This window comes from Nycticebus coucang, chromosome 2, assembly GCF_027406575.1.
Source record: "Nycticebus coucang isolate mNycCou1 chromosome 2, mNycCou1.pri, whole genome shotgun sequence".
Taxonomy (NCBI): domain Eukaryota; kingdom Metazoa; phylum Chordata; class Mammalia; order Primates; family Lorisidae; genus Nycticebus; species Nycticebus coucang.
In genome coordinates this window covers 36484355-36508725 of record NC_069781.1, presented here as the reverse complement: position 1 = coordinate 36508725, position 24371 = coordinate 36484355, and the positions used below count along the sequence as shown (strand labels likewise).

Genomic DNA, 24371 nt, shown 5'->3' with positions numbered 1-24371 from the left:
TAAGCCATTCACATTACTTGAGAATATTGACAAGCCTTTCGAAGGTCTGATGGACATTTTTAATCCTTTTGTGACTGTGGAAGTTGAAATTTGATCAAAATATTCTGTGTGGGTTTACTTTTGTGGTGGAGGATTATGCTGGCCTTTATGGAGGATAGGTCTGAGAATATCCTGGACAGCTGGTTTAGTTATGGCAAATTTCTTCAATGTGTAAATGTTGTTAAAGTATTTAATTTCACCGTCATAAATGAAACTCAGTTTAGCTGGATACAGGATCCGGGGTTGAAAGTTATTTTGTTTTAAGAGATTAAAAGTTGATGACCATCCTCTTCTAGCCTAAAAGGTTTCACAGAGAGATCTGCAGTTATTCTAATATTCTTCCTCTTATACGTGATGGTTTTCTTTTGTCTGGCTGCTTTCAGAATTTTCTCCTTCATATTAACTTTAGTGAAATTGATTATGATGTGTCTGGGGGATGTCTTATTTGGGTTGAGTCGTGCTGGAGTTCTGAAACTGTCTGCTATTCAATTTCAGAATCTCTTGGCATGTCTGGAAAGTTCTCCTTCATAATCTCATGGAGAAGAGACTCTGTGCCTTATGAAGCCACTTCATCACTTTCGGGGATCCCTATAAGATGAATATTGGTTTTCTTCAAATTATCCCAGAGCTCTTGAGAGAGTGATCCCTCCATTTCTCTTCCTCTTTGAGAGTTTGGGAGCATTCGAAAGCTTTGTCTTCAATGTCAGAAATCCTTTCTTCTGCTTGTTCCATTCTGTTATTGAGGGATTCGACTGTGTCAGATCTTTGAGGGCTTTGAGGGCTGCATCTTCTTGGCTCAATGTGTCAAAATCTTTTGTCATTTGGTCTTTGAATTCGTTGAATTCTTGAGATATTTTTTGGGTTACTGCTTGGAATTCTAGTTTGATCTTATTTGCTATCCAGATTCTGAATTCGATTTCTGACATCTCAGCTATTTGTTTGTGCATGGGATCTTGTGCTGTGTCTGTCCCGTTGATCCTAGGGGGAGTTGATCTACTCTGATTATTTATATTGCCAGAGTTTATCCATTGATTTCGCCTCAGGATTGTTTTCTCACCATTGCCTCTAGCTGTCCTCAGAGTTGGGGAAGTGCCTCTCCAAGATTACACCCCAGCAGGATCACTCTATTGTTCCTGGACCTTTGTAGGGAGTGACTCTGTGTAGCTCCTCTGGGGCTGCCCTAGCCAGGGAGTTTTGCTTGTGGGAGCAGCTCCAGAGTGTGACACACCTGGATCCAGCAACAGGACGGGGGAAGGTGGGGGGTGCACATGGTTCTGGGAGTGCCTGACGCCCAGTGACTTTGACACAAAGAGCCCGAGACTCCAGCAGTCTCTTGCCAGGAGAAGGGCTCTGTATAGAGGCAGAAGGGCTCCAGAGGGCAGGCAGCTACCAGAGTCCCTGGCCAGATGAGCAGGCCGGTGTGGAGACAGAGAGGATACAGGAGGGAGGACGTGGGGTTGCATAGATCCTGGAGTTCCTGGTCGAGGCGTGCAGTGGCCCAGCGAGCACAGCCCTTACCAGGGTCTGGGTGGGGGCAGATCACTAATCACAGCAGAGGTCCAGGCGCTGATTGCTGATTGTGTGCAGCTCTTACGGAGGTCCAGGCGCCACTCCATGTGGTGTTTTTATGTTCTTGAGATACTTCATATAGGATACTGGTCTTCAGTTCCAACCACATTGCTACTACGCTACCCAGCAATTCCACTTCTGGATGTTTACCTTTAAAATGCCATTTATTCTATGAATATTGTCTTGAAAGAAGTCAATTGTGTCTCTTAGATCAAAATATAAGGGGTAGAGACAAGATGGCTGACTGAAGCCAGCTTTCCACAGAGGCTCCCATCCAGTAGGAGAGTTAAAGGACAAAAATTCAGCAAGTAACCTGGTGGATTTGAGCTGTGCTAAGAGAGAAGGTTGAAGAACACATGTCATCCCTGCTGAGGTGAGCTGAGACCACAAGGATACAAACAAAAGGTACAAAATCCATCACCAAGCAGACAAGAGTCCCCTCCCCCATGAGAATGGCTCAGAGTGCCCCACAAACAATCGGGCAGAGTTCAAAGGTCCTCCCACTACACTCCACAGGAGAGACCCTCTAAAAACTGGACCTACCTCCCCTACTAGGGTGCCACGGCATCCTCCTGCCAGGCATAAAACTGTATAAACTGTATATAGTCTCTACCTGGAATTCTGAGCTCCCAGCACTCCCCTTCACTCACACTGAGGTCTGGAGGCCAGTCCCCCAGGAGTTCAGAGTCTTGAGTGATTTCTCAAGGGGTGTGAATGGGGCCTCGACTGCAGCTGGTCAGTGCTGGCTCCGGGTCACGGGAGTGAGGAGAAGATGGTCGGCGAAGAGGGGACCGCACCAGAGTGGCAGTTCCCTGAGGCACAGTGTGACAGCTGTCTTTTGGTGACAATACGGCCAGGCATAAAACTGTGTAAAACTGTGTGTGTTCTCTGCCCACAACCCCAGGCTCCCAGTGCTCCCCACGCTTCCCTCTGCTCTCGCTCCAAGGTCTGCAGGCCTGTCCCTAGGAGTCCAGACTCTTGGGTGATTGTTCAAGGGGTGTAGAAAGTGCCAGGCTGCAGCTGTTCAGTGCAGACTCTGGGGCACGGGAGCAGAGAGAGGATGGTTGGCCAGAAGGGAGCTGCAGTGGAGCAGTGGTTGCCTGAGGCATAAAACAGCTAGCAATACGGCTCACTACCAAATATTCTGAAGCCACAATCCTTGTCTCCCTGGGCAACCAGAGACTCTGAGGATAGGATTTGCCTGAGGCAACTCCAACTTGCAAACCAGGGAAACTCCCAGGGAAGGGCTGACCCAGAGGTCCGCTTTACTGAACCTAAGACACACCTGGCCCTCAGGGGATCGTCAGCCTATAGACAATACAAAAGCAAAGACAAGCTGATTTGGAACTCAATTCAGCTTCTCTTCTGCAGGGGAACTGCAGAGTTGTTCTGTTCTGTTCTGTCAGTAATGTTAATTAGGGGCAAGACTGGACCTGAGTGAAAACCCCCCAACCTTCATCAAAAACCCGAGGTTGTCAGGCCTCACCTCCTCCAGCTAGAGAGAGGCAGAGCGCAGCGGCCTGGCAGACTTCCTTGTGATTCAGGCAGGTACAAACTCCTGGAGTACCGATTCACTACAGGCAACTGGGTCAGCCAACTGCAGGGCTATCAGTGACTGGGTGTGACAGTGGTGCAAGGTGGGGAAGGAGGCATCAACCTTCCCAGACTGATCTATTGGCTGGGTGGCTCCTCCTGACTCCATGCAGCACTGGAGCAAGCCACACCAGATTAGTCACCAGACCCCTGTGATCCAGTTCCCAGAGACTTCTTAAACTCTCTCACCAAGACAGGTGCAGACTAAGACAATTGATTTGGACCTTTTGAACTGAACCAATCGCCTGAGGACAAATCAGGTGGTTCCCTAGGTGCACGGTGGTAGGAAGGTTTGATTTTTCTTTTCCAATTGTTTGCTGGTGGGGGGCGGGGTGACTTAATTGCTGATATTTCTCCACAGCTGAGACTTCAATCCAGAGTATTTATTTCACTAGGGTGGAAGAGACACCAGCTGAAAACAAGACAGAACCACTTAGCCCCACCAGACAGGGCCCAGTGTCTCAGGCCACAACACTGTACAGGGCCTCAACAAAGCCCCAGGGGAAAAAAATCAAAGGGAGTAAAACAACTCTGGGACGGAATCAGCGGAAAAACTCTGGTAACATGAATAACCAGAATAGATAAACCCCCCCAAGGAAAGATATGGCAGACGTAATTGAAGATCCCATTCATAAACAACTGGCTGAGATGTCAGAAATCGAATTCAGAATTTGGATTGCAGACAAGATTAACAAAGTGGAATTAGGAATTCAAGGAGAAATTTGAAAGTTGTCTCAAGAATTTAATGAATTTAAAGACAAAACCACCAAAGACTTAGACACACTGAAGCAAGAATTTGCAGCCCTCAAAGATATGAAAAATACAGTAGAATCCATCAGCAACAGAATGGAGCAAGCAGAAGAAAGGATTTCTGACATTAAAGATAAAGCCCTTGAACACTCCCAAACTCTCAAAGAGGAAGAGAAATGGAGAGCAAAAACGGATCATTCTCTCCGAGAGCTCTGGGATAATTCGAAGAAGGCAAATGTCGGAATCATAGGAGTTCCAGAAACAGATGAAGTGGCCTCACTGGGCACAGAGGCCGTTCTGCATGAAATTATGAAAGAGAATTTTCCAGACATGCCTAGAGATTCTGAAATTCAGATAGCAGACAGCTTCAGAACCCCAGCACAACTCAATCCCAATAAGACACCCCCCTGGCATATCATAATTAACTTCACTAGTGTTAATATGAAGGAGAAAATTCTCAAAGCTGCCAGGAGAAAGAAAACCATTACCTTCAAAGGGAAGAATATCAGAATGACTGCAGATCTCTCTGCTGAAACTTTTCAAGCCAGAAGAGGGTGGTCACTGACTTTTAATCTCCTAAAGCAAAATAACTTTCAACCCCGGATCTTGTATCCACCTAAACTGAGTTTCATTTATGATGGAGAAATTAAACACTTTAATGACATTCATATGTTGAAGAAATTTGCCATAACCAAACCAGCTCTTCAGGATATTCTCAGACCTATCCTCCACAATGACCAACCCAATCCTATACCACAAAAGTAAACTCACTCAGGAACTTCGGATCAAATTCCAATTTCCACACTGGTGAAAGGATTAAAAATGCCTATTGGACTTTTGAAAAACTCAATACCCAAAACTTCAGCAGACTTATCAATATTCTCCATGAATGTGAACGGCTTAAACTGTCCTCTAAAGAGGCATAGGTTAGCTGACTGGATACAAAAACTCAGGCCAGATATTTGTTGCATTCAAGAGTCACATCTTAACTTAAAAGACAAATATAGACTCAGGGTGAAAGGATGGTCATCCATATTTCAGGCAAATGGTAATCAGAAAAAAGCAGGTGTTGCAATTTTATTTGCAGATACAATAGGCTTTAAACCAACAAAAGTAAGGAAGGACAAGAATGGTCACTTCCTATTTGTTAAGGGTAACACTCAATATGATGAGATCTCAATTATTACATCTATGCACCCAACCAGAATGCGCCCCAATTTATAAGAGAAACTCTAACAGACATGAGCAACTTGATTTCCTCCAGCTCCAGAATCATAGGAGATTTCAACACTCCTTTGGCAGTGTTGGATCAATCCTCCAACAAGAAGCTGAGCAAAGAAATCTTAGATTTAAACCTAACCAACATTTGGATTTAGCCGATATCTACAGAACATTTCATCCCAACAAAACTGAATACACATACTTCTCATCAGCCCATGGAACTTACTCCAAAATCCATCACATCTTAGGTCACAAGTCTAACCTCAGTAAATTTAAAGGAATAGAAATTATTCCATGCATCTTCTCGGACCACCATGGAATAAAACTTGAGCTGAGAAACAACAGGAATCTGCATACTCAAACAAAAACGTGGAAGTTAAATAACCTTATGCTGAATGATAGCTGGGTCAGAGAAGAGATTAAGAAAGAAATCGCCAATTTTTTGGAACAAAAAGACAATGAAGACATGAACTATCAGAACCTCTGGGACACCGCAAAGGCAGTTCTAAGAGGGAAATTTATAGCACTGCAAGCCTTCCTCAAGAGAATGGAAAGAGAGGAAGTTAACAACTTAATGGGACATCTCAAGCAACTAGAAAAGGAAGAACATTCCAACCCCAAACCCAGTAGAAGAAAAGAAATAACCAAAATTAGAGCAGAATTAAATGAAATTAAAAACAAAAGAATAATACAACAGATCAATAAATCAAAAAGCTGGTTTTTTGAAAAGGTCAATAAAATAGATAAACCTTTGGCCAACCTAATCAGGAAAAATAGAGTAAAATCTCTAATCTCATCAATCAGAAACAACAAAGACGAAAGAACAACAAAGAGGAAAGATTTTTTTCCTCAGAAATCCAAAAAAATCCTTAATGAATATTACAAGAAACTGTTTTCTCAGAAATATGAAAATCTGAAGGAAATTGACTGATACTTGGAAGCACGTCACCTTCCAAGACTTAGCCAAAATGAAGTGGAAATGTTGAACAGGCCCATATCAAGTTCAGAAATAGCATCAACCATACAAAACCTCCCTAAAAAGAAAAGCCTGGGACCAGATGGTTTCACATCAGAATTATACCAAACCTTTAAAGGGGAATTAGTACCTATATTACTCAACCTGTTCCAAATTGTAGAAAAAGACATTTTATGAAGGAAACATTTTATGAAGGAAACATCCCCGATCCCCTAACCAGGAAAAGACCCAACAAGAAAAGAAAATTATAGACTGATATCACTAATTAATATAGATGCAAAAATATTCAACAAGATCATAACAAACAGAATCCAGCAACACATCAAACAAATTATACATCATGACCAAGTCGGTTTTATCCCAGGGTCTCAAGGCTTGTTCAATATATGTAAATCTATAAATGTAATCCAGCACATAAACAAATTAAAAAACAAAGACCATATGATTCTCTCAATCGATGCAGAAAAAGCTTTTGATAATATCCAGTATCCCTTCATGATCAGAACACTTAAGAAAATCAGTATAGAAGGGACATTTCTTAAACTGATAGAGACCATCTACAGCAAACCCACAGCCAATATCATATTGAATGGAGTTAAATTGGAATCATTTCCCCTCAGATCAGGAACCAGACAAGGTTGCCCATTGTCTCCATTGCTTTTTAACACTGTAATGGAAGTTTTAGCCACTGCAATTAGGGAAGAAAAGGCGATCAAGGGTATCCATATAGGGTCAGAAGAGATCAAACTTTCACTCTTCGCAGATGATATGATAGTATATCTGGAAAACACTAGGGATTCTACTACAAAACTCGTAGAAGTGATCAAGGAATACAGCAATGTCTTAGGTTACAAAATCAACATTCATAAATCTGTAGCCTTTATATATACCAACAATAGTCAAGTTGAAAAAGCAGTTAAGGACTCTATCCCATTCACAGAGGTGCCAAAGAAGATGAAATATTTGGGAATTTATCTAACAAAGGACATGAAAGATCTCTATAAAGAGAACTATGAAACTCTAAGAAACGAAATAACTGAAAATATTAACAAATGGAAAAACATACCATGCTCATGGCTGGGAAGAATCAACATTGTTAAAACGTCCATACTACCCAAAGCAATATATAATTTCAATGCAATCCCTATTAAAGCTCCACTGTCATACTTTAAAGATCTTGAAAAAACAATATTTCGTTTTATATGGAATCAGAAAAAACCTCGAATAGCCAAGACATTACTCAGAAATAAAAACAAAGGAGGAGGAATTACGCTAGCAGACCTCAGACTATACTACAAATCCATAGTGATCAAAACAGCATGGTATTGGCACAAAAACAGAGAAGTAGATGTCTGGAACAGAATAGAGAACCAAGAGATGAATCCAGCTACTTACCATTATTTAATCTTTGACAAGCCAATTAAAAACATTGAGTGGGGAAAAGATTCCCTATTTAACAAATGGTGCTGGGTGAACTGGCTGGCAACCTGTAGAAGACTGAAACTGGACCCACACCTTTCACCATTAACTAAGATAGATTCTCACTGGATCAAAGAATTAAACTTAAGACATAAAACTATAGATACTAGAGGAGAGTGCAGGGAAAACCCTTGAAGAAATCGTTCTGGCGAGCATTTTATGAGGAGGATCCCCCAGGCAATTGAAGCAGCTTCAAAAATACACTACTGGGACTTGATCAAACAAAAAAGCTTCTGCACAACCAAGAACACAGTAAGTAAAGCAAGCAAATAGCCCTCAGAATGAGAGAAGATATTTGCAGGTTATGTCTCCGACAAAGGTTTAATAACCAGAATCCACAGAGAACTCAAATGCATTAGCAAGAATACAACAAGGGATCCCATCGCAGGCTGGGCAAGGGATTTGAAGAGAAACTTCTCTGCAGAAGATAGGTGCACGGCCTTCAGACATATGAAAAAATGCTTATCATCTTTAATCATCAGAGAAATGCAAATCAAAACTACTTTGAGATATTATCTAACTCCAGTGAGACTATCCTATATCACAAAATCCCTAGACCAGAGATGTTGGCGCGGATGTGGATAAAAGGCAACACTTTTGCACTGCTGGTGGGAATGCAAATTAACACATTCCTTTTGGAAAGAGATATGGAGAACACTTAGAGATCTAAAAATAGATCTGCCATTCAATCCTGTAATCCCTCTGCTGGGCATATACCCAGAAGACCAAAAATCACATCATAACAAAGATATTTGTACCAGAATGTTTATTGCAGCCCAATTCATAATAGCTAAGTCATGGAAAAAGCCCAAGTGCCCATTGATCCACGAATGGATTAATAAATTGTGGTATGTGTACATCATGGAATATTATGCAGCCTTAAAAAAGATGGAGACTTTACCTCTTTCATATTTACATGGATAGAGCTGGAACATATTCTTCTTAGTAAAGTATCTCAAGAATGGAAGAAAAAGTACCCAATGTACTCAGCCCTACTATGAAACTAATTTGGGGCTCTCACATGAAAGCTATAACCCCGTTACAACCTAAGAATAGGGGGAAGGCGGAAAGGGAGGGGAGGGAGGGGGGATGTGAGTAGAGGTTAGGGGATTGGTGGGATTACACCAGTGGTGCATCTTACAAGGGTATATGTGAAACTTGGTAAATGGTCTATGAAGCTAGTGAATGATGCCCCATGATCATATCAATGTACATAGCAATGATTTAATAAAAAGAAAGAAAGAAAGAAAGAAAGAAAGAAAGAAAGAAAGAAAGAAAGAAAGAAAGAAAGAAAGAAAGAAAGAAAGAAAGAAAGAAAGAAAGAAAGAAAGAAAGAAAGAAAGAAAAATATAAAGCAAGCTTAAAGAATTAGGGGAAATGTGTGAAGTCTGTTTGGTCCTATAAGGTGGCACCTCTGCTAGGTCTTTCTCCCAAAACGTTAGTGCTATGAACTCCCACCCTTTCCTTTTTGATGGAATTTTACTACTGCACAAATTAGGAATGATGTTGTAAAGCTACCATTGTGAAGCTAAATGGTAAAATGATTATGAGTTAGAAATAACTGCTAAAATGATTATGATTTAGAAATAATTTTCTTCTGCTGCTGTAATCTGATAATGGGTTACTATATGAGGTTTTGCTGGCATGATATTTTTACAGTATCTATTACATTGGTACTATTCCTATTTGCCTTTTTTAATTTTTGCCAATGTGCTGTATCTTGGTCCTATTTGAAAGGCCTAATTGGAATAAAAGTCATAGAAATAATAAGTAAAATTACTTTGTAAGTGTATTCCCATGTCTAATTTGGTTAGCTTGCTATGTGGTATAATTGAGCTATCAAGTTTTCAGCCCTGTGCCATTTTTACCACTCAAATTAACACTAAATGTGAGAGGGAAAAACAAAAACACCCCACATTCTTCCACAAAAATCAATTGGTGCTGGTAAAGAGCTTAACTTCTCAATTTCTTAGGATTCTAGTCTTCTCAGAGTTGACTGGTTACAGTTGGAATAAGATGCTTTCTGAGAAATTTCTGGATCTCCTTCCAAGAATGTTCCTGTGCGGCTGCGTGTGGGATCACCTCTCCTCCCCAGTGTATGGATGAGCAGGAGGTAATGATCCCTGAGGCAGGGCACAGTGGAGAGTAAGGAGGCTCTATCAGATGGCCTGCCCCAGGGTAAGACAGCAGGGTCCAGTTGCTCTTGCCGTTCCTCCTCAGCCGGTCTGTGGCTAGCTCAGCATTCCTTTTGCTGTTGATATTCTTATCTTCTTCTCCCACAATGATGAGGAAATGTCCGTGGGCTTTTTCAATGGGAAGAAAACCCTGACTGGCTACAATTTGAGTTTCCTCATATATGCGATAGAACTCTGTTAACCCCAAGGTATTGATGGTTGTTAATTGTGAAGAGTAGGGAACAGGTGGATAGATCTGACCATGATAAACCTGTGGAACTCCAAAAACAAAGCAGGTTCCATTAATAAGTACGGTGGCTGTAATTTGTTTTAGGTGAATAGCCATAGAGAGTCCTATCTCAGCTCCTTTGCATATAGAGACTACCCCAATGCCTGGGCCATAGACCTAAAAAAATAACAGAAATGAGATGTTATTTCATCCCTCATTTAGGAAAGCTCCACAATCTCAAATAACAAATGAACTGCAATAACTAATGGGAACAAAGCAAGTATTAATCTTACTCATACACTTAGCTCTGGAGTTCTAGAATATGTAACATGTATATAAAGTAAATACTGCAAAAACCTTCCAAGATTTGCTGACTGAATACTGTGGATTCAGTATCGTATAAAGCTCTGAGCTTAAGAACACCAGTGTACTAGGGAAAGTAGGAAAAGGCATGTGACTATTGTGAATCGTGTGAGTTAGGCTATAACTAATGGATAAGCTTTGTCTTTCAGCTCCCTAGAAGTTCAGAGGAAAGAGACCTTATTGGAAAAGACTGAGAAAGAAAGTGAGATTAGTAGGACAGAGCACAGAAAAATGAGCAGAGGATTCTAGACTTACTTTAGTTTCTCCGAAAGGTTTCTCCTTTGAGAGAAAAGATTGAATAAAGTAGGCTTAGCTCAGCTTCCTCTTTCATTGTAAGTCATCAAATAAACATTTTTAGATCATCCACCCTATGCCAACCAAGTAGTGGGTGGAAGACAGGGGACGGGAGTCACAGAGTGTAAAGGCACAATTTCTTATCCTCAAGGAACTCATTGCAAGATGAAGAGATAGGAGGGGGAAAGAAAACACAGATGATTGAGAGTATCATAAATTCTGTAATGTCAGAATGCTTATATGCAAGACTGCCAGCCCAGATTAGCAGAGAATAAAGGGAGGATCAAAGAGAGACTCTCAGAGGAAATGGGCTATGAAATGAGCCTTCATATTAAAAAATGGAAGCCAACAAAAAGAAATGGTATGCTATGTATTTGTAGTGTGGTCAGTTGTCCATTCTCCACAATGTCAATGCTAACATGACCTTGGTTTTATATGGTATAGCCATGTATCCTGCCCAAGAAACAAATTTTGATGGTCCTGAAACCATTTGCCTTTCCTATGTATTTCTTCAGCCTCTCTTGTAAGGCCAACATATTCTACCTAAGGACTATGCCATTCATGTAAAATGGCATAGAATCATTAAGAGAAAGCCTGTGTTTCTTTTTGTTTGTCTGTTTATTTTTGAGACAAAATCTTGCTCTGTTGCTGGGCTAGAGTGCCATGGCCTCAGCTTGGCTCATAGCAACTTCAAACTCCTAGGTATGAGCAGTTTTCCTGCCTTAGCCTCCCAAGTAGCTGAGACCACAGGTGCCCACCACAACACCTGGCTTATTTTTAGTAGAGACAGGGTCTTGATCTGGTTCAAGCTAGTCTTGAACTCCTGATCTTAGAGGATACTCCTGCCTCGATGTCCCAGAGTGCTAGGATTACAGGCATGAGCCATCATACCAGGTGAAAGCCTGCATTTCTGACCATTCTTTCCATGTTAGGCTCCTGAGATGTTAACTCAATGTCTAAAATGGCCAGAGCCATCTTGTGACCTTTAGGATAACACTAGAAAGTCGCAGAAATATTGACCTAGTTTCCTTGACTAAAAACTCCACTAAGTTTCTGAACCAAAGCTTGAACCACTTATCTCTAGACTGTTACATGAGAGAATAAAATGCCTTATGTTGGTGTTGTTTAAGCCACCATCAGCTGCTTTTCTGGGAAATGGCTACATTTTTGCATGGATTCTTCCATGGATTCACCATGGGAGGAACAAACGCACAAATTCAAAGACAACAAACAGAAACGCATTTGGGGAACCACAGGTAGTTCTTCATTAGTTGAATTTAGATTGTAAGGTGGGAAACAGCAAAATAAGGCTGTAAAAGAAAACAGCTATCAGATAGGGAATAGCTTTCAAAGACATGCTAAACAGCCTACACTCTTTTCTCCTAAGGAAAGAGGGGAATTAGGACAAAGTTTACGGTTGGGCATAAGACTAGGCTGAAGTATGCAGAAGTCAAATCATAGGAAGTTTTTTCTAACATGTTAGGAAGCCTGGCCTTTATCCTATAGTAAATAGGGTGACTGTTCAGCAAGCAAGTAAAATAGCTGTACTCTAGAAAGGCCAGTCTCATAACTCTGACTTGCAAAATTAGAGGCAGGGGCCAGACACACTGGCTTTTATATGTGTCTATCCTAGCATCCTGGTAGGCTGAGGTGGGAGGATCACTTGAGCTTTACTTTTTCCATTTTTAGTAGAGAAATGGTGAGCAAGAATGAACCCCATCTATACAAAAAATAGAAAAATTAGCCAGGCCTTGGGGCAGGAGCCTGTAATCCCAGCTACGCAGGAGGCTGAGGCAGGAGGATCACTTGAGCCTAAGAGTTTGAGGTTGCTGTGAGCTAGGCTGATGCTATGGCTCTCTAGCCTGGAGCAACAGAGTGAGACTCTGTCTCAAAAATAAATTAATACATAAAACCAGAGGTTATTGCAATGGGATAGTGCAGATAGGAAATGATGGTATCCTGCATTAAAATATCAGTGAGGATGAAAAGAAAACATCATGTTCATGAGTTATTTTTGAACATAGAGTTCCCAATCACCAATTTGGTATGGGAGTGAAATGAGAAGGAGTTAAAGATGATGGTTCTTTGTGCCACAAAATAAAGTTCTGATTCTCCTTCAGCACTTGCACCTTAAAAGATCAGAGTTTCAGAGAGAAACGCCTCTTTTATAAAACCATAATTGATTTCCTGTATTATCTTAATCAATCTCATATATTTTCAAGTCAATTTATAAACTAATGTCTGAGTTTTTTTCCCCCTGTTATTTAGAGAAACATGAATGCATGTATGACTTATGCCAAGCAGACAGACATGTGAAAAACTTTTAGGGTAAGGGAACAAATGAAATGAGTCGTATATACTCTGTTTTCTATCCTGAATGTTATCGGGGTGGTTTAAATCATTTAAAAGATCTTTTCAAGCTGAGAAATTCTGTCTTTTTAATTTTTTTTTTTTTTTGAGACAGAGTGTCACTATGTCGTCCTCGGTAGAGGGCCGTGGCTTCATAGTTCACAGCAACCTCCAACTCTTTGCCTTAAGTGATTCTCTTGCCTCAGTCTCCCAAGGTGCCTGCCACATCAGCCAGCTATTTTGAGAGACAGTGTCTCACTCTGGCTCAGGCTGGTCTCCAACTCCTGAGCTCAGGCAATCAACCCGTGTTGACCTCCCAAAGTGCTGAGATTACAGAAGTGAGCCACTGCGCCTGGCCAGAAGAACCATACTTGAAAGTTAACTCACAAAATTATTAAAAATTATTTTATTATTTTATTTTTTTAGAGACAGAGTCTCACTTTATTGCCCTTAGTAGAGTGCTGTGGCATCACAGCTCACAGCAACTTCCAACTCCTGGGCTTAGGCAATTATCTTGCCTCAGCCTCCTGAGTAGCTGAGACCACAGGCGCCCACCACAACCCCTGGCTATTTTTTGTTTTTGTTACAGTTTGGCTGGGGCCGGGTTATATGGGGCCAGTGCCCTACCCACTTAGCCTCAGGTGCTGCCCCTAAAAATTATTTTAAAATGAGCTGAAACCTACTAAAAAGGCAAAGATTGATTACCTTAGGGTGTCTCAGGAGAAAGTTGGCAGCTTCCTCAAAATACTCCAAATCTGTTATCTCTGGTTGAGGTGGCAGATCATCATAGTCACGATAAGCCAAGGCCAAGGAGACAAAGCCACGACTGGCTAAGAGACTGGCCCGAATTTCAATCAGTCCACCTACACCACCAAACAAGTCAATCACCCCTGGGAAACGTCCCTCTCCTGAAAAAGGACAAACAAAACAGAATTAGGTAGGAAGAGAAGATGAGGGAAAGATAATTATATGAGGATTGGAAAAAGGAGAGTATACAAATTTTGAAATATATGAATTTTAAAAGGAAACTTTGAAGTTTCCAGCCTTGTCCATGGGGTAGAATTAAGGACTACTGAATATATAATGGAAGATGACATCTAGAAGTTTGATTGGGAATTGTGTTCACTGACACGTTTAATTCTGCATCCAAGGAGAAAGGGAACACGTGCTGGTTCATTTCCATAGTCTTGGTGTAAAGAAAGTCATAGAAACTAGGCCAGGGATTCTTACCTTCTAAAGAGGTACACAGACAGGCTTTAGGAAATCTATAAAAATCCAAAATACACCATATGCAAAGTATGGCAAAAATGTTTATATGTGCATTTTTAAGAGAAATTCCACAGATTTAATTGGATTCTCAATGAAGTATATAGCTCAAATTTTCTTTAAGTGATTAGTAATATTTATTTTTTTTAATATTTTTATTGTTAAATCATAGCTGTGTACATTAGTGCAATCAAGGGGTATAACATGCAGGTTTCATATACAATCTGAAATATTCTCATCAAACTGTTCAACATAGCCTTCATGGCATTTTCTTAGTTACTGTATGTAGGCATTTGTATTCTGCATTTAGTGAGTTTCGCCTGTACCCATTCTAAGATGCACCATAGATGTGGCCCCACCCATTACCCTCCCTACACCAAAACCTCCCGCCTCCCTTCCCCTTCCTTGGCCCTTTCCCCATAGTCCTGTGCTATAGTTGGATTATAGCCTTCATGTGAAAGTGTAATTTAGCTTCATAGCAGAGCTGAGTACATAGGATTCTTTTTCTTCCATTCCTGAGATACTTTGCTAAGAAGAATATGTTCCAGCTCCATCCATGTAAACATGAAAGAGGTAAAGTCTCCATCTTTCTTTAAGGCTGCATAATATTCCATGGTATACATGTACCACAATTTGCTAGTCCATTCGTGGGATGAAGGGCACTTGGGCTTCTTCCATGACTTAGTGATTATGAACTGGGCTGCAATAAACATTCTGGTACAGATGTCTTTGTTATATTGTGACTTTTGGTCTTTGAGGTATAAACCTGGTAAAGGAATTATAGGATCGAATGGCAGGTCTATTTTTAGGTCTCTAAGTATTCTCCAAACATCCTTCCAAAAGGAACGTATTAGTGTGCATTCCCACCAGCAGTGTAGAAGTGTGCCCTTTTCTCCACATCCACGCCAACATCTCTGGTTTGGGGATTTTGTTATGTGGGCTACTCTTACTGGGGTTAGGTGTTATCTCAAAGTAGTTTTGATTTGCATTTCTCTGATGATTAAGGATGATGAGCTTTTTTTCATGTGTTTGTAGATTGTGCATCTGTCTTCTTTAGAGAAGTTTCTCTTCAAGTCCTTTTCCCACCCTGAGATGGGATCACATGTTCTTTTCTTGCTAATACGTTTGAGTTCTCTGTGGATTCTGGTTATTAGGCCTTTATCAGAGGTATAACCTGCAAATATTTTCTCCCATTCTGAGGGCTGTCTGCTTGCTTTACTTACTATGTTCTTGGCTGTGCAGCAGCTTTTTAGTTTGATCAGGTCCCAGTAGTGTATTTTTGACACTGCTTCAATTGCCTGGGGAGTCCTCCTCATAAAATATTCACCCAGGCTGATTCCTTCAAGAGTTTTCCCTGCACTCTCTTCTAGTATTTTTATAGTTTCATGTCTTATAGTTTATAGTTTTATGTCTTATAGATTTTTATAGTTTAAATCTTTTATCCAGTGAGAGTCTATCTTAGTTAATGGTGAAAGGTGTGGGTCCAGTTTCAATCTTCTACAGGTTGCCAGCCAGTTTACCCAGCACCATTTGTTAAATAGGGAATCTTTTCCCCACTCAATGTTTTTAATTGGCTTGTCAAAGATCAAATAATGGTAAGTAGCTGGATTCATCTCTTGATTCTCTATTCTGTTCCAGACATATACTTCTCTGCTTTTGTGCCAGTACCACACTGTTTTGATCACTATTGGTTTATAGTACAGTCTGAGGTCTGGTAGTGTGATTCCTCCTGCTTTGTTTTTATTGCTGAGTAATGTTTTGGCTATTCGAGGTCTTTTCTGATTCCATATAAAACAAAGTATTATTTTTTCAAGATCTTTAAAATATGACAATGGAGCTTTAATAGGAATTGCATTAAAATTGTATATTGCTTTGGGTAGTATGGACATTTTAACAATGTTGATTCTTCCCAGCCATGAGCACGGTATGTTTTTCCATCTGTTATCATCTTCAGGTATTTCTTTTCTTAAGCTTTCATAGTTCTCTTTGTATAGATCTTTCACATCCTTTGTTAGGTATACTCCCAAATATTTCATCTTCTTTGGCACTACTGTGAAAGCAATAGAGTCCTTGACTGTTTTTTCTGCTTGGTTATTGTTGGTATATATAAAGGCTACAGATTTACGGGTGTTGATTTTGTAGTCTGAGACATTGCTGTATTCCTTGATCACTTCTAAAAGTTTTGTAGTAGAATCCCTAGTATTTTCCAGATATACGATCATATCATCTGCGAAGAGTGAAAGTTTGATCTCTTCTGACCCTATGTGGATATCCTTGATCACCTTTTCTTCCCTAATTGCAATGGCTAAAACTTCCATGACAATGTTAAAGAGCAATGGAGACAATGGGCAACCTTGCCTAGTTCCTGATCTAAGTGGAAATGATTTCAGTTTAACTCCATTCAATATGATATTGGCAGTGGGTTTGCTGTAGATGGCATCTATTAGTTTAAGAAATGTTCCTTCTATACCAATTTTCTTAAGTGTTCTGATCATGAAGGGATGCTGGATATTATCAAAAGCTTTTTCTGCATCAATTGAAAATCATACGGTCCTTATTTTTTAGTTTGTTTATGTGTTGAATTACATTTATAGATTTATGTATATTGAACCAGCCTTGAGACCCTGGGATAAATCCCACTTGGTCATGGTGTATAATTTTTTTGATGTGTTGTTGGATTCTGTTTGTTAGGATCTTATTATTTTAGCATCAATATTCATTAGTGATATTGGCCTATAATTTTGTTTTCTTGTTGGGTCTTTCCCTGGTTTGGGGATCAAGGTGATGTTTGCTTCGTAGAATGTGTTGGGTAATATTCCTTCTTTTTCTATATTTTGGAAGAGGTTTGCAGTCTCACTGCTGCTTGTACTCACGGTTGCCGGCGTGATTAGGTTGATCGAACACATGCAACCACTTGCCAGTTTTCCACTGCTTTTGTCCTCTTCTAGGGGTCCAGAAGTCCCTTGCTGACTCCCTGTATCCTCAAAGGGATGATTATAGGCAGATATCACCAGCCAGAGATGTCTGGAGTCTTATCTCCCCAGACTCACCGTGCCCAGTTTCAGGGAAGCTGTTACTGGTTCACCATCTTTAATCCCAATCGATTAGTAATATTTAGTGAAAATCTTGACTTAACACTGCTCTGTTAGACTATGCAGTGATGAAATCTCATATCTAAGAGATCAGGTGTAAATGATGAACCCTTTCATTCAATAATGCTATATTCATTCCCCGGATCCTAAGACACGGTAAAAAGTAGGGAAGGTCTGAGTATCACTCTACACTCACTCTCTGTGAATCCAAGTTTTTCCCAAAATAAACTAGAGCCCATACATTGAAAGAAATTTAGAATGCACTTATTGAGAGTATTCTATTCTCTTATAAGTGATTTTAGCTGAGAAAGACTGCTCCTATCCATGTTTGAAAAGAGTGGCTTGATTTCAGGAAGTGGGAATTTTTTTAAAGTTGCTATCATTATTTTACATTAATAAAAGAAGAAGTAAAATGTGAATATGTATTGGCTTAAAATATAATTTTGATAAGAAATAGTAAGCACACTTAACCTGACACTTAGGCCTTCCTTTCTTCTGTGAAATTGCTTTATTCAGCACCACAGTAAACTCTGAAGAGTGTACCAAGAGATGTTTTAAATCACTTATTGGTATGACATTACTGCAGGAGAGTATGAGTGTTCTGATAAATTTTATAGACATTAGAGACCATGCTATATTATTTGATTTATGGAATAGTATATGAATATGCAATATTTGTGAAAGTAGATGTTATAAAGTTTCTCGGCATCCTCTGTATTTGTTGCAACGTTTCAATCCATCTTATCTCCAGTTTGTTGTGGCCTCCATGCAATAACCCTTAAACGGAAACTTAATATGACAGAGGCCTACAAAAGGGGCTGGGATATGGTTTCCATAATATCAAGATGAAAGTCTTCAGATAACCAGGCTTCAATACAGATGAATTTAGCATAAATCCAAAGCTACGTAAACCATAATGCAGGGACTCCATAAGCTATATGTAGTCATATGCTTACAAAAGCTCCAGAATTGTTGATGTGAAATTTGAGTTGCTGTAGAATATTATGGCATTTTTGTTCAGACCCAAAGTCAGTGCTGTTTCTAAGGCAGGAAAAGAGTACTTTGTGTATTATTGATATTCAAGCTAAATTTCCAGAGGGATCATGCATTCAAAAGAGGAAAAACAAGAATAACAATAAGCAGAGTAATTGTACTCACCTGGAGGGAGAAAGAGGGCTCCTCGAAGGCGGCCTTCTCGGACATGGATCCTTGTGACACCAGGTGCCACATACCACCTCTCTAAAGTAAGGCTTGCCTTTGGAGCACTGGTAGTTTTATTGTTTAGTAGGAAATCTGAGTTGTAAAGTTTTACTTGGACCTGAAAGGGGCTATTCATCACATCTGTTTTCAATAGTCTAGTTAATAAATTTTCAGGTTTCAGGGACCAGATGAGGCCCATGGGATGGACGCCCATATAATCCCCTCCTAGTGAAGAATCACGTTCTAGGTCCACCTCACCAACTTCATTGGCCCTATAGTAGGCTCGAGAATAAAACATGTTCCCCCTTTCATCTTTCAGTGATGCCTGAAGAGTCACCACCTGAAAGGGGGTCAGGCCTGTAGCTCGGATATGCACTGGCTCATCAACAAGGGCAAACACAGGGGTAGCTGTCAGCTGAACCATCTTTGCAGTGCAGCACTGTGGATAATTCAGGAATATCTGCAGCAAAACCTAAAATATAAGCTTCAAGTCAGTAATAAGTTTTAAAAAAATTCAAAATATATAGAAATAAGGAGAAATGAAATAAGTTAGAAGTAAGGTTAATGACAAATGGATTGGATCAGGATTCAGACCCCTTAGGATTTAGTTCTAACTCTCTAGTTACTTAGCAAATATCCTGATAATGACCTTCTGGTACAAAACACCTGAGAACTTTCAACAAATTTCCAGAATACAGAGAGGAAGTCAATGAAGTCTTAGAACAATAATAAACCAATGTGGAAGAAGCAGCATCCAAAGTATGTATGAAGAGTGTCAATACATCAAGAAGGATAACACAGTATGTCATACAGAACCTTGAAAAATCGGATACAATAGAGGATAGGGGCTGGGTGTGGTGGTTCATGCCTGTAATCCTAGCACTCTGGGAGCCTGAGGTGGGTGGATTGCCTGAGCTCATGGGTTCAAGACCAGCCTGAGCAAGAGCAAGACCCCCATCTCTAAAAAGGTAGCCGGGCATTGTGATGGGCACCTGTAGTCCCAACTACTTGGGAGGCTCAGGCAAGATAATCTCTTGAGCCCAGGAGTGTGAGGTTGCTGTGAGCTGTGACGCCATTGCACTCTACCAAGGGCAACTATTAGCCCTAGACTAAGGTAGAAAAATACAGTTAACTCTTGGCAAATTTCTGGGCCACAAGTCCTTAACAAAATGGAGTAAGTCTGGTTCACTCCCAAGATAGATGGGAAAGCACTCACTGACTTCTTTTTTTTTTGTGGTTTTTGGCCAGGGCTAGGTTTGAACCCACCACCTTCGGCATATAGGACTGGCGCCCTACTCCTTGAGCCACAGGCACCGCCTAGCACTCACTGACTTCTTGCTTGACTAACTCCCCTGAGAAACAGACCAGGACATACCAACTGTCCCTGAACTGGCCTTTAAGAAATACCAGGTGGAGAAAATACTGAAACAAAGATGTATGACTAACTAACCACAAAATTCTTCTTCTGTATAAGGCTTGCTAACCTATCCAAATGCACCTGGGGAGCCTGTGTGCCAACCAGGATGCAGACCAAGCCTTAAAAACCCGATCCCTTAAGCACTCCAGTCTGCTCTCAGAAACCCCATGTTGGCACACTGAGGCAGTCACCAGCTGGCCCTTCAATAAAAGGACTCTTCTTTAAATTTGACTTGTCTAGCAATATGGTCTTTGAGAAGCTCCTGTACATAACATGACAATGTGAGACTCTGTCTCAAAACAAAACAAAACAATGGAGGATAGGAGGGAGATGTGAAGTTGTGAAGCCTTGAAAACAGGGTGGGTTATTGAACATCTATATATGTGAAACACTTGGCTCCAACGCTAATCCCCTTCCCAAGACCTACACACAGAATGTCTGGCATCTAAGAGTTTACCTCCAAAAGATCATAAAAAAAAAAAAAAGAAGAATCTTCTCAAACTAATGAAGATAAAATTTGGGGACAGAACAAAAAGGCTGACATGTACTGCTCCTTAGAGAAAAACCAACCCATAGATTTGTCCGGTCCAGCCAGGCACGGTGGCTCACATCTGTAATTCCAGCACTCTGGGAGGCCCAGGTGGGTGGATTGCCTGAGCTCTGGATTTTTTTTTTTTTGCAGTTTTTGGCCGGGGCTGGGTTTGAACCCACCATCTCTGGTATATGGGGCCGGCGCCCTACTCCTTTGAGCCACAGGCACCACCCTGAGCTCTGGATTTTGAGACCAGCCTGAGCAAGAGAGAGACCCTGTCTCTAAAAATAGCTGGTCTTGAGGGTGGCACCTGTAGTCCCAGCTATTCAGGAGGCTGAGACAAGGGAATCACTTGAGCCCAAGAGTTTGAGGTTGCTGTGAGCTGTGACATCACAGCACTCTACCCAGGGTGACAAAATGAGACTCTGTCTCAAGAAAAAATTTGCTCAGTCTAAAATAATCCTCGAAGCTGACAAGCCTTTCAGGTACACAAAAATCTTGCTAAGCTTTTTATAACTCAAAATTAAGGAGTGCTCTTCTCCTTAAAGCCAGAAGAATTACCATTGTTAGTACTCCAACAACCACAACTAACTGGATAAACTAAAAATTCAGCTTGTGGGGTATTTTTGGGAGGTAGTCTCTTTTTTTGATTTGTTTTTAACTATTAGATTGCTGAGAATACAAAGAATTTAAATGAATTAATCTCCAGCAAGTAACAAGCTACTCAACAGAAGACAGGAAATTTTTGATTATGATAAAGCAGCAAAAAAAGAAACCCTTAGATAAAAGTAAAGAGAAATCAAGAGAAAAAGTTAGCGCTCTGGGAGGCTGAGGCAGGTGGACTGAGTTCTCTTGAGTTCTAGACCAGCCTCAGCCAGAGTGAGACCTTGCCTCTAAGAATAGCCAGGTGTTGTGGTGAGTGCCTGTAGTCCCAGCTTACTTGGGAGGCTGAGGCAAGAGAATCGCTTGAGCCCAGCAGTCTGAGGTTGCTGTGAGCTATGATGCCACTGCACTCTACTGAGGGTGACAAAGTGAGACTCTGTCTAGAAAAAAAAGAGAATTACTCTATAAACAAAATATAAATAGCACAATTTAGCTTCCCAGAATAAGAGCATGTTTAGTCAATATTCTAAAAAATGGTCTTTAAAAAGAGGGAGAAGGAGAGATTAAAGATGGTGGCCGAGTAACAGCTTCCCTGCAACTGGGAACAGCGAGTCTGGAAAGACAAGACTCCAGGCATTTCTGTCCGGTGGGATCTGCCTATAATCATCCCTTTGAGGATACAGGGAGTCAGCAAGGGACTTCTGGACCCCAAGAGGAGGACAAAAACAGTGGAAAACTGGCAAGTGGTTGCATGTGTTCAATTGACCTAATCACGCTGGCAACCATAAGTACAAGCAGCAGTGAGACTGCAAACCGGAAAGGCCTTACCTGTGAACTGTTTCGGTCTTCTTGGACTTGGCACTCAGTTGAACTGCCTTGGGGAGAGCTTGAGCAGGAGTGTGGAGAACTTTGGGCATTGTCTGGGGCCCCAGAATGAGCCACTGAGCTGGGCGCAGGAAGCCATTGTGAAAGAACTGCCCCGGCAAGCTCCTTCCTCAGGGTCAAAGTAACCTACTGACTGAGCAGCCTAAAGGCGGGGACTGAGCTGCCTTACAGCCGTAATCCTTAGGGACAGAGTAAGATGGTTTTGGCACACTGGAGCCTTGGGCTGTTGCCCTGGGTAGAGTGCCATGATGTCACAGCTCATAGCAACCTCAAACTCCTGGGCTTGGCGCTGCCCAGACCTCCATAAGAGCTGTGCAGCGACCCCCGACCAGTGACCCGCACCCACCGGGCCTCCACATTCCCTGACCAGGAACTGCGGGAGCCACACAACCCTGCGTCCTCCCTCCAGTGTCCTCCCAGCTTCCACACTAGCCCGTTCATCTGGACAGGGACTCTGGTAGCTGCGTGCCTTTTGGAGCCCTCCCTGCCTCTGCACAGAGCTCTTCTCCTGGCCAGAGACTGGGGGAAAGTCTCTCTGTGCCAAAGTCACTGGGCGCCTGGCACTCCCAGAACCGTGCGCACCAACCCCAGCCCTGTTGCTGGATCCGGGTGTGTCACAAACGGGAGCTGCTTCCACAACCAGAACTCCCTACCTAGAGCAGCCCCAGAGGAACTACACAGGGTTACTCCCTACAAAGATCCAGCAACAATAGAGTGATCCCGCTGGGGTCTAATCTTGGAGAGACACCTCCCCAACTCTGAGGACAGCCAGAGGCAATGGTGAAAAACAATCATGAGGCGAAATCAACAGAAAAACTCTGGCAATATGAATAATCAGAGTAGATCAACTCCCCCAAGGATCAATGGGGCAGAAACAGCACAAGACCCCATGCACAAACAAATAGCTGAGATGTCAGAAATTGAATTCAGGATCTGGATAGCAAATAAAATCAAATTAGAATTCCAAAAGTTATCTCAAGAATTCAATGGATTCAAAGACCAAATGACTAAAAAGAGGGAGAAATATTGGTAGTGATGGAGAAGAGAGAACAAAGAAAAATTCTATCTTTTTTTTGTTTGAGACAGGATCTTGCTCTATTGTCCAGGCTAAAGGGCAGTGGCATCATCATAGCTCATTGCAACCTCAAACTCCTGGGCTCAAATGATCCTCCTGTCTTAATTTCTTGAGTAGCTGGGACTACCTGTAGTACCATACCTGGCTAATTTTTCTACTTTTAGTAGAGATTCGGGTGGAGGGTGTGCGTGTGTCTCACTCTTTGCTCAGGCTTAATAATTATTTTTTTTTTTGAGACAATCTCATTTTGTCACCCCTGGTAGAGTGACAAGTTAACACAGCTCACAGCAACCTCAAACTCTTGGGCTCAAGCTAGTCTCTTGCCTCAGCCAGCTGATTAGCTGGGACTACAGGCGCCCACCACAATGCCCGGCTATTTTTAGAGACAGGATCTCGCTCTTGCTCAGGCTGGTTTGGAACATGTGAACTCTGGGCAATCCATCTGCCTCCGCCTCCCAGAGCAGAGTAATAGGATTACAGGTGTGAGCCACCATGCCCAGTCAAGAAATTATTTTTGATGGCCTTTCCTCTTCCTAGAGATACAAATTTCACACCTCAATATTCTCATAATAGCAAGTCCATATTGAAATTCTTTCTTAGCAAAATAGAACTGAATACATAAGACTTATCTGAGCACTCTTGGGAACTCCACAGCTGATACTATGAAATGAGAAAAAAGATTCTTTATCCTTCTGAACCACCATATTCCAAACACTGAATAACCCGATTTATTTCTAATTCAAGTGCTACAATTTTAATGAATTTTCAGCCAGCCTAGAAGAAATATCCTGATTATAAGTCAAAGTACCTTTTACCTGTTGAATCTTCTTTTTCAGCAGCAAAGGGAATATAAGACACTATACCAAGGTGTTCAGAAGGCCGAACCCTCAAATATATCTTTTGTAGTCAAACTTTAGACAAGCACTAGCTTACCATGCACTTTCTGTTGTAGTTTCCTATTAAGTTTTTTTTTTTTTTTTTGAAACAGAGTCTCACTTTGTTGCCCTTGGCAGAGTGCCCTGGCACCACAGCTCACAACAACCTCAAACTCTGGGGCTTAAGCCCAAGCTTGCCTCAGCCTCCCATGTAGCTGGGACTTCAAGCACCTGCCACAACACCTAGCTAATTTTAGAGATGAGGTCTCACTCTGCCTCAGGCTGGTCTTGAATCTGTGAGCTCAGGCAATCCACCCATCTCAGCCTCCCAGAGTGCTAGGATTACAGACATTAGTCACCATGCCCTGCCCCTATTAACTTTTTAAATTT

The 24371-nt window shown here is 41.4% G+C and overlaps 1 protein-coding gene across 3 annotated transcripts; it reads right to left on the bottom strand.

Moving 5' to 3' along the window:
- Positions 1 to 8365: 8365 nt before the first annotated feature.
- Positions 8366 to 24058, bottom strand: BAAT (bile acid-CoA:amino acid N-acyltransferase). Of its 3 annotated transcripts, none has more exons than XM_053567396.1 (4): positions 23915 to 24058; positions 18553 to 19066; positions 13742 to 13944; positions 8366 to 10207 (listed from the first exon to the last, which is right to left on the bottom strand). In XM_053567396.1, exons 2-4 carry the CDS (start codon positions 19016 to 19018, stop codon positions 9614 to 9616), a joined length of 1263 nt encoding a protein of 420 aa, XP_053423371.1. In that variant the 5' UTR covers positions 19019 to 19066; positions 23915 to 24058; the 3' UTR covers positions 8366 to 9613. The 3 variants fall into 3 exon arrangements, with proteins under 3 accessions (XP_053423371.1, XP_053423364.1, XP_053423379.1); XM_053567389.1 differs by having other exon boundaries at positions 23922 to 24057; XM_053567404.1 differs by lacking the exon at positions 23915 to 24058 and adding an exon at positions 21975 to 23903.
- Between the last annotated feature and the right edge of the window lie 313 nt (positions 24059 to 24371).

Coding starts and splice junctions, on each gene's coding strand:
- BAAT (XM_053567396.1), bottom strand. CDS start 19,018: ATGGTTCAGCTGACAGCTACCCCTGTGTTTGCCCTTGTTGATGAGCCA. Junction 13,945..18,552: donor AGCCCTCTTTCTCCCTCCAG/GTGAGTACAATT, acceptor GTCCTTTTTCAG/GAGAGGGACGTTTCCCAGGG. Junction 10,208..13,741: donor TTCTCCTGAGACACCCTAAG/GTAATCAATCTT, acceptor TTATTTTTTTAG/GTCTATGGCCCAGGCATTGG.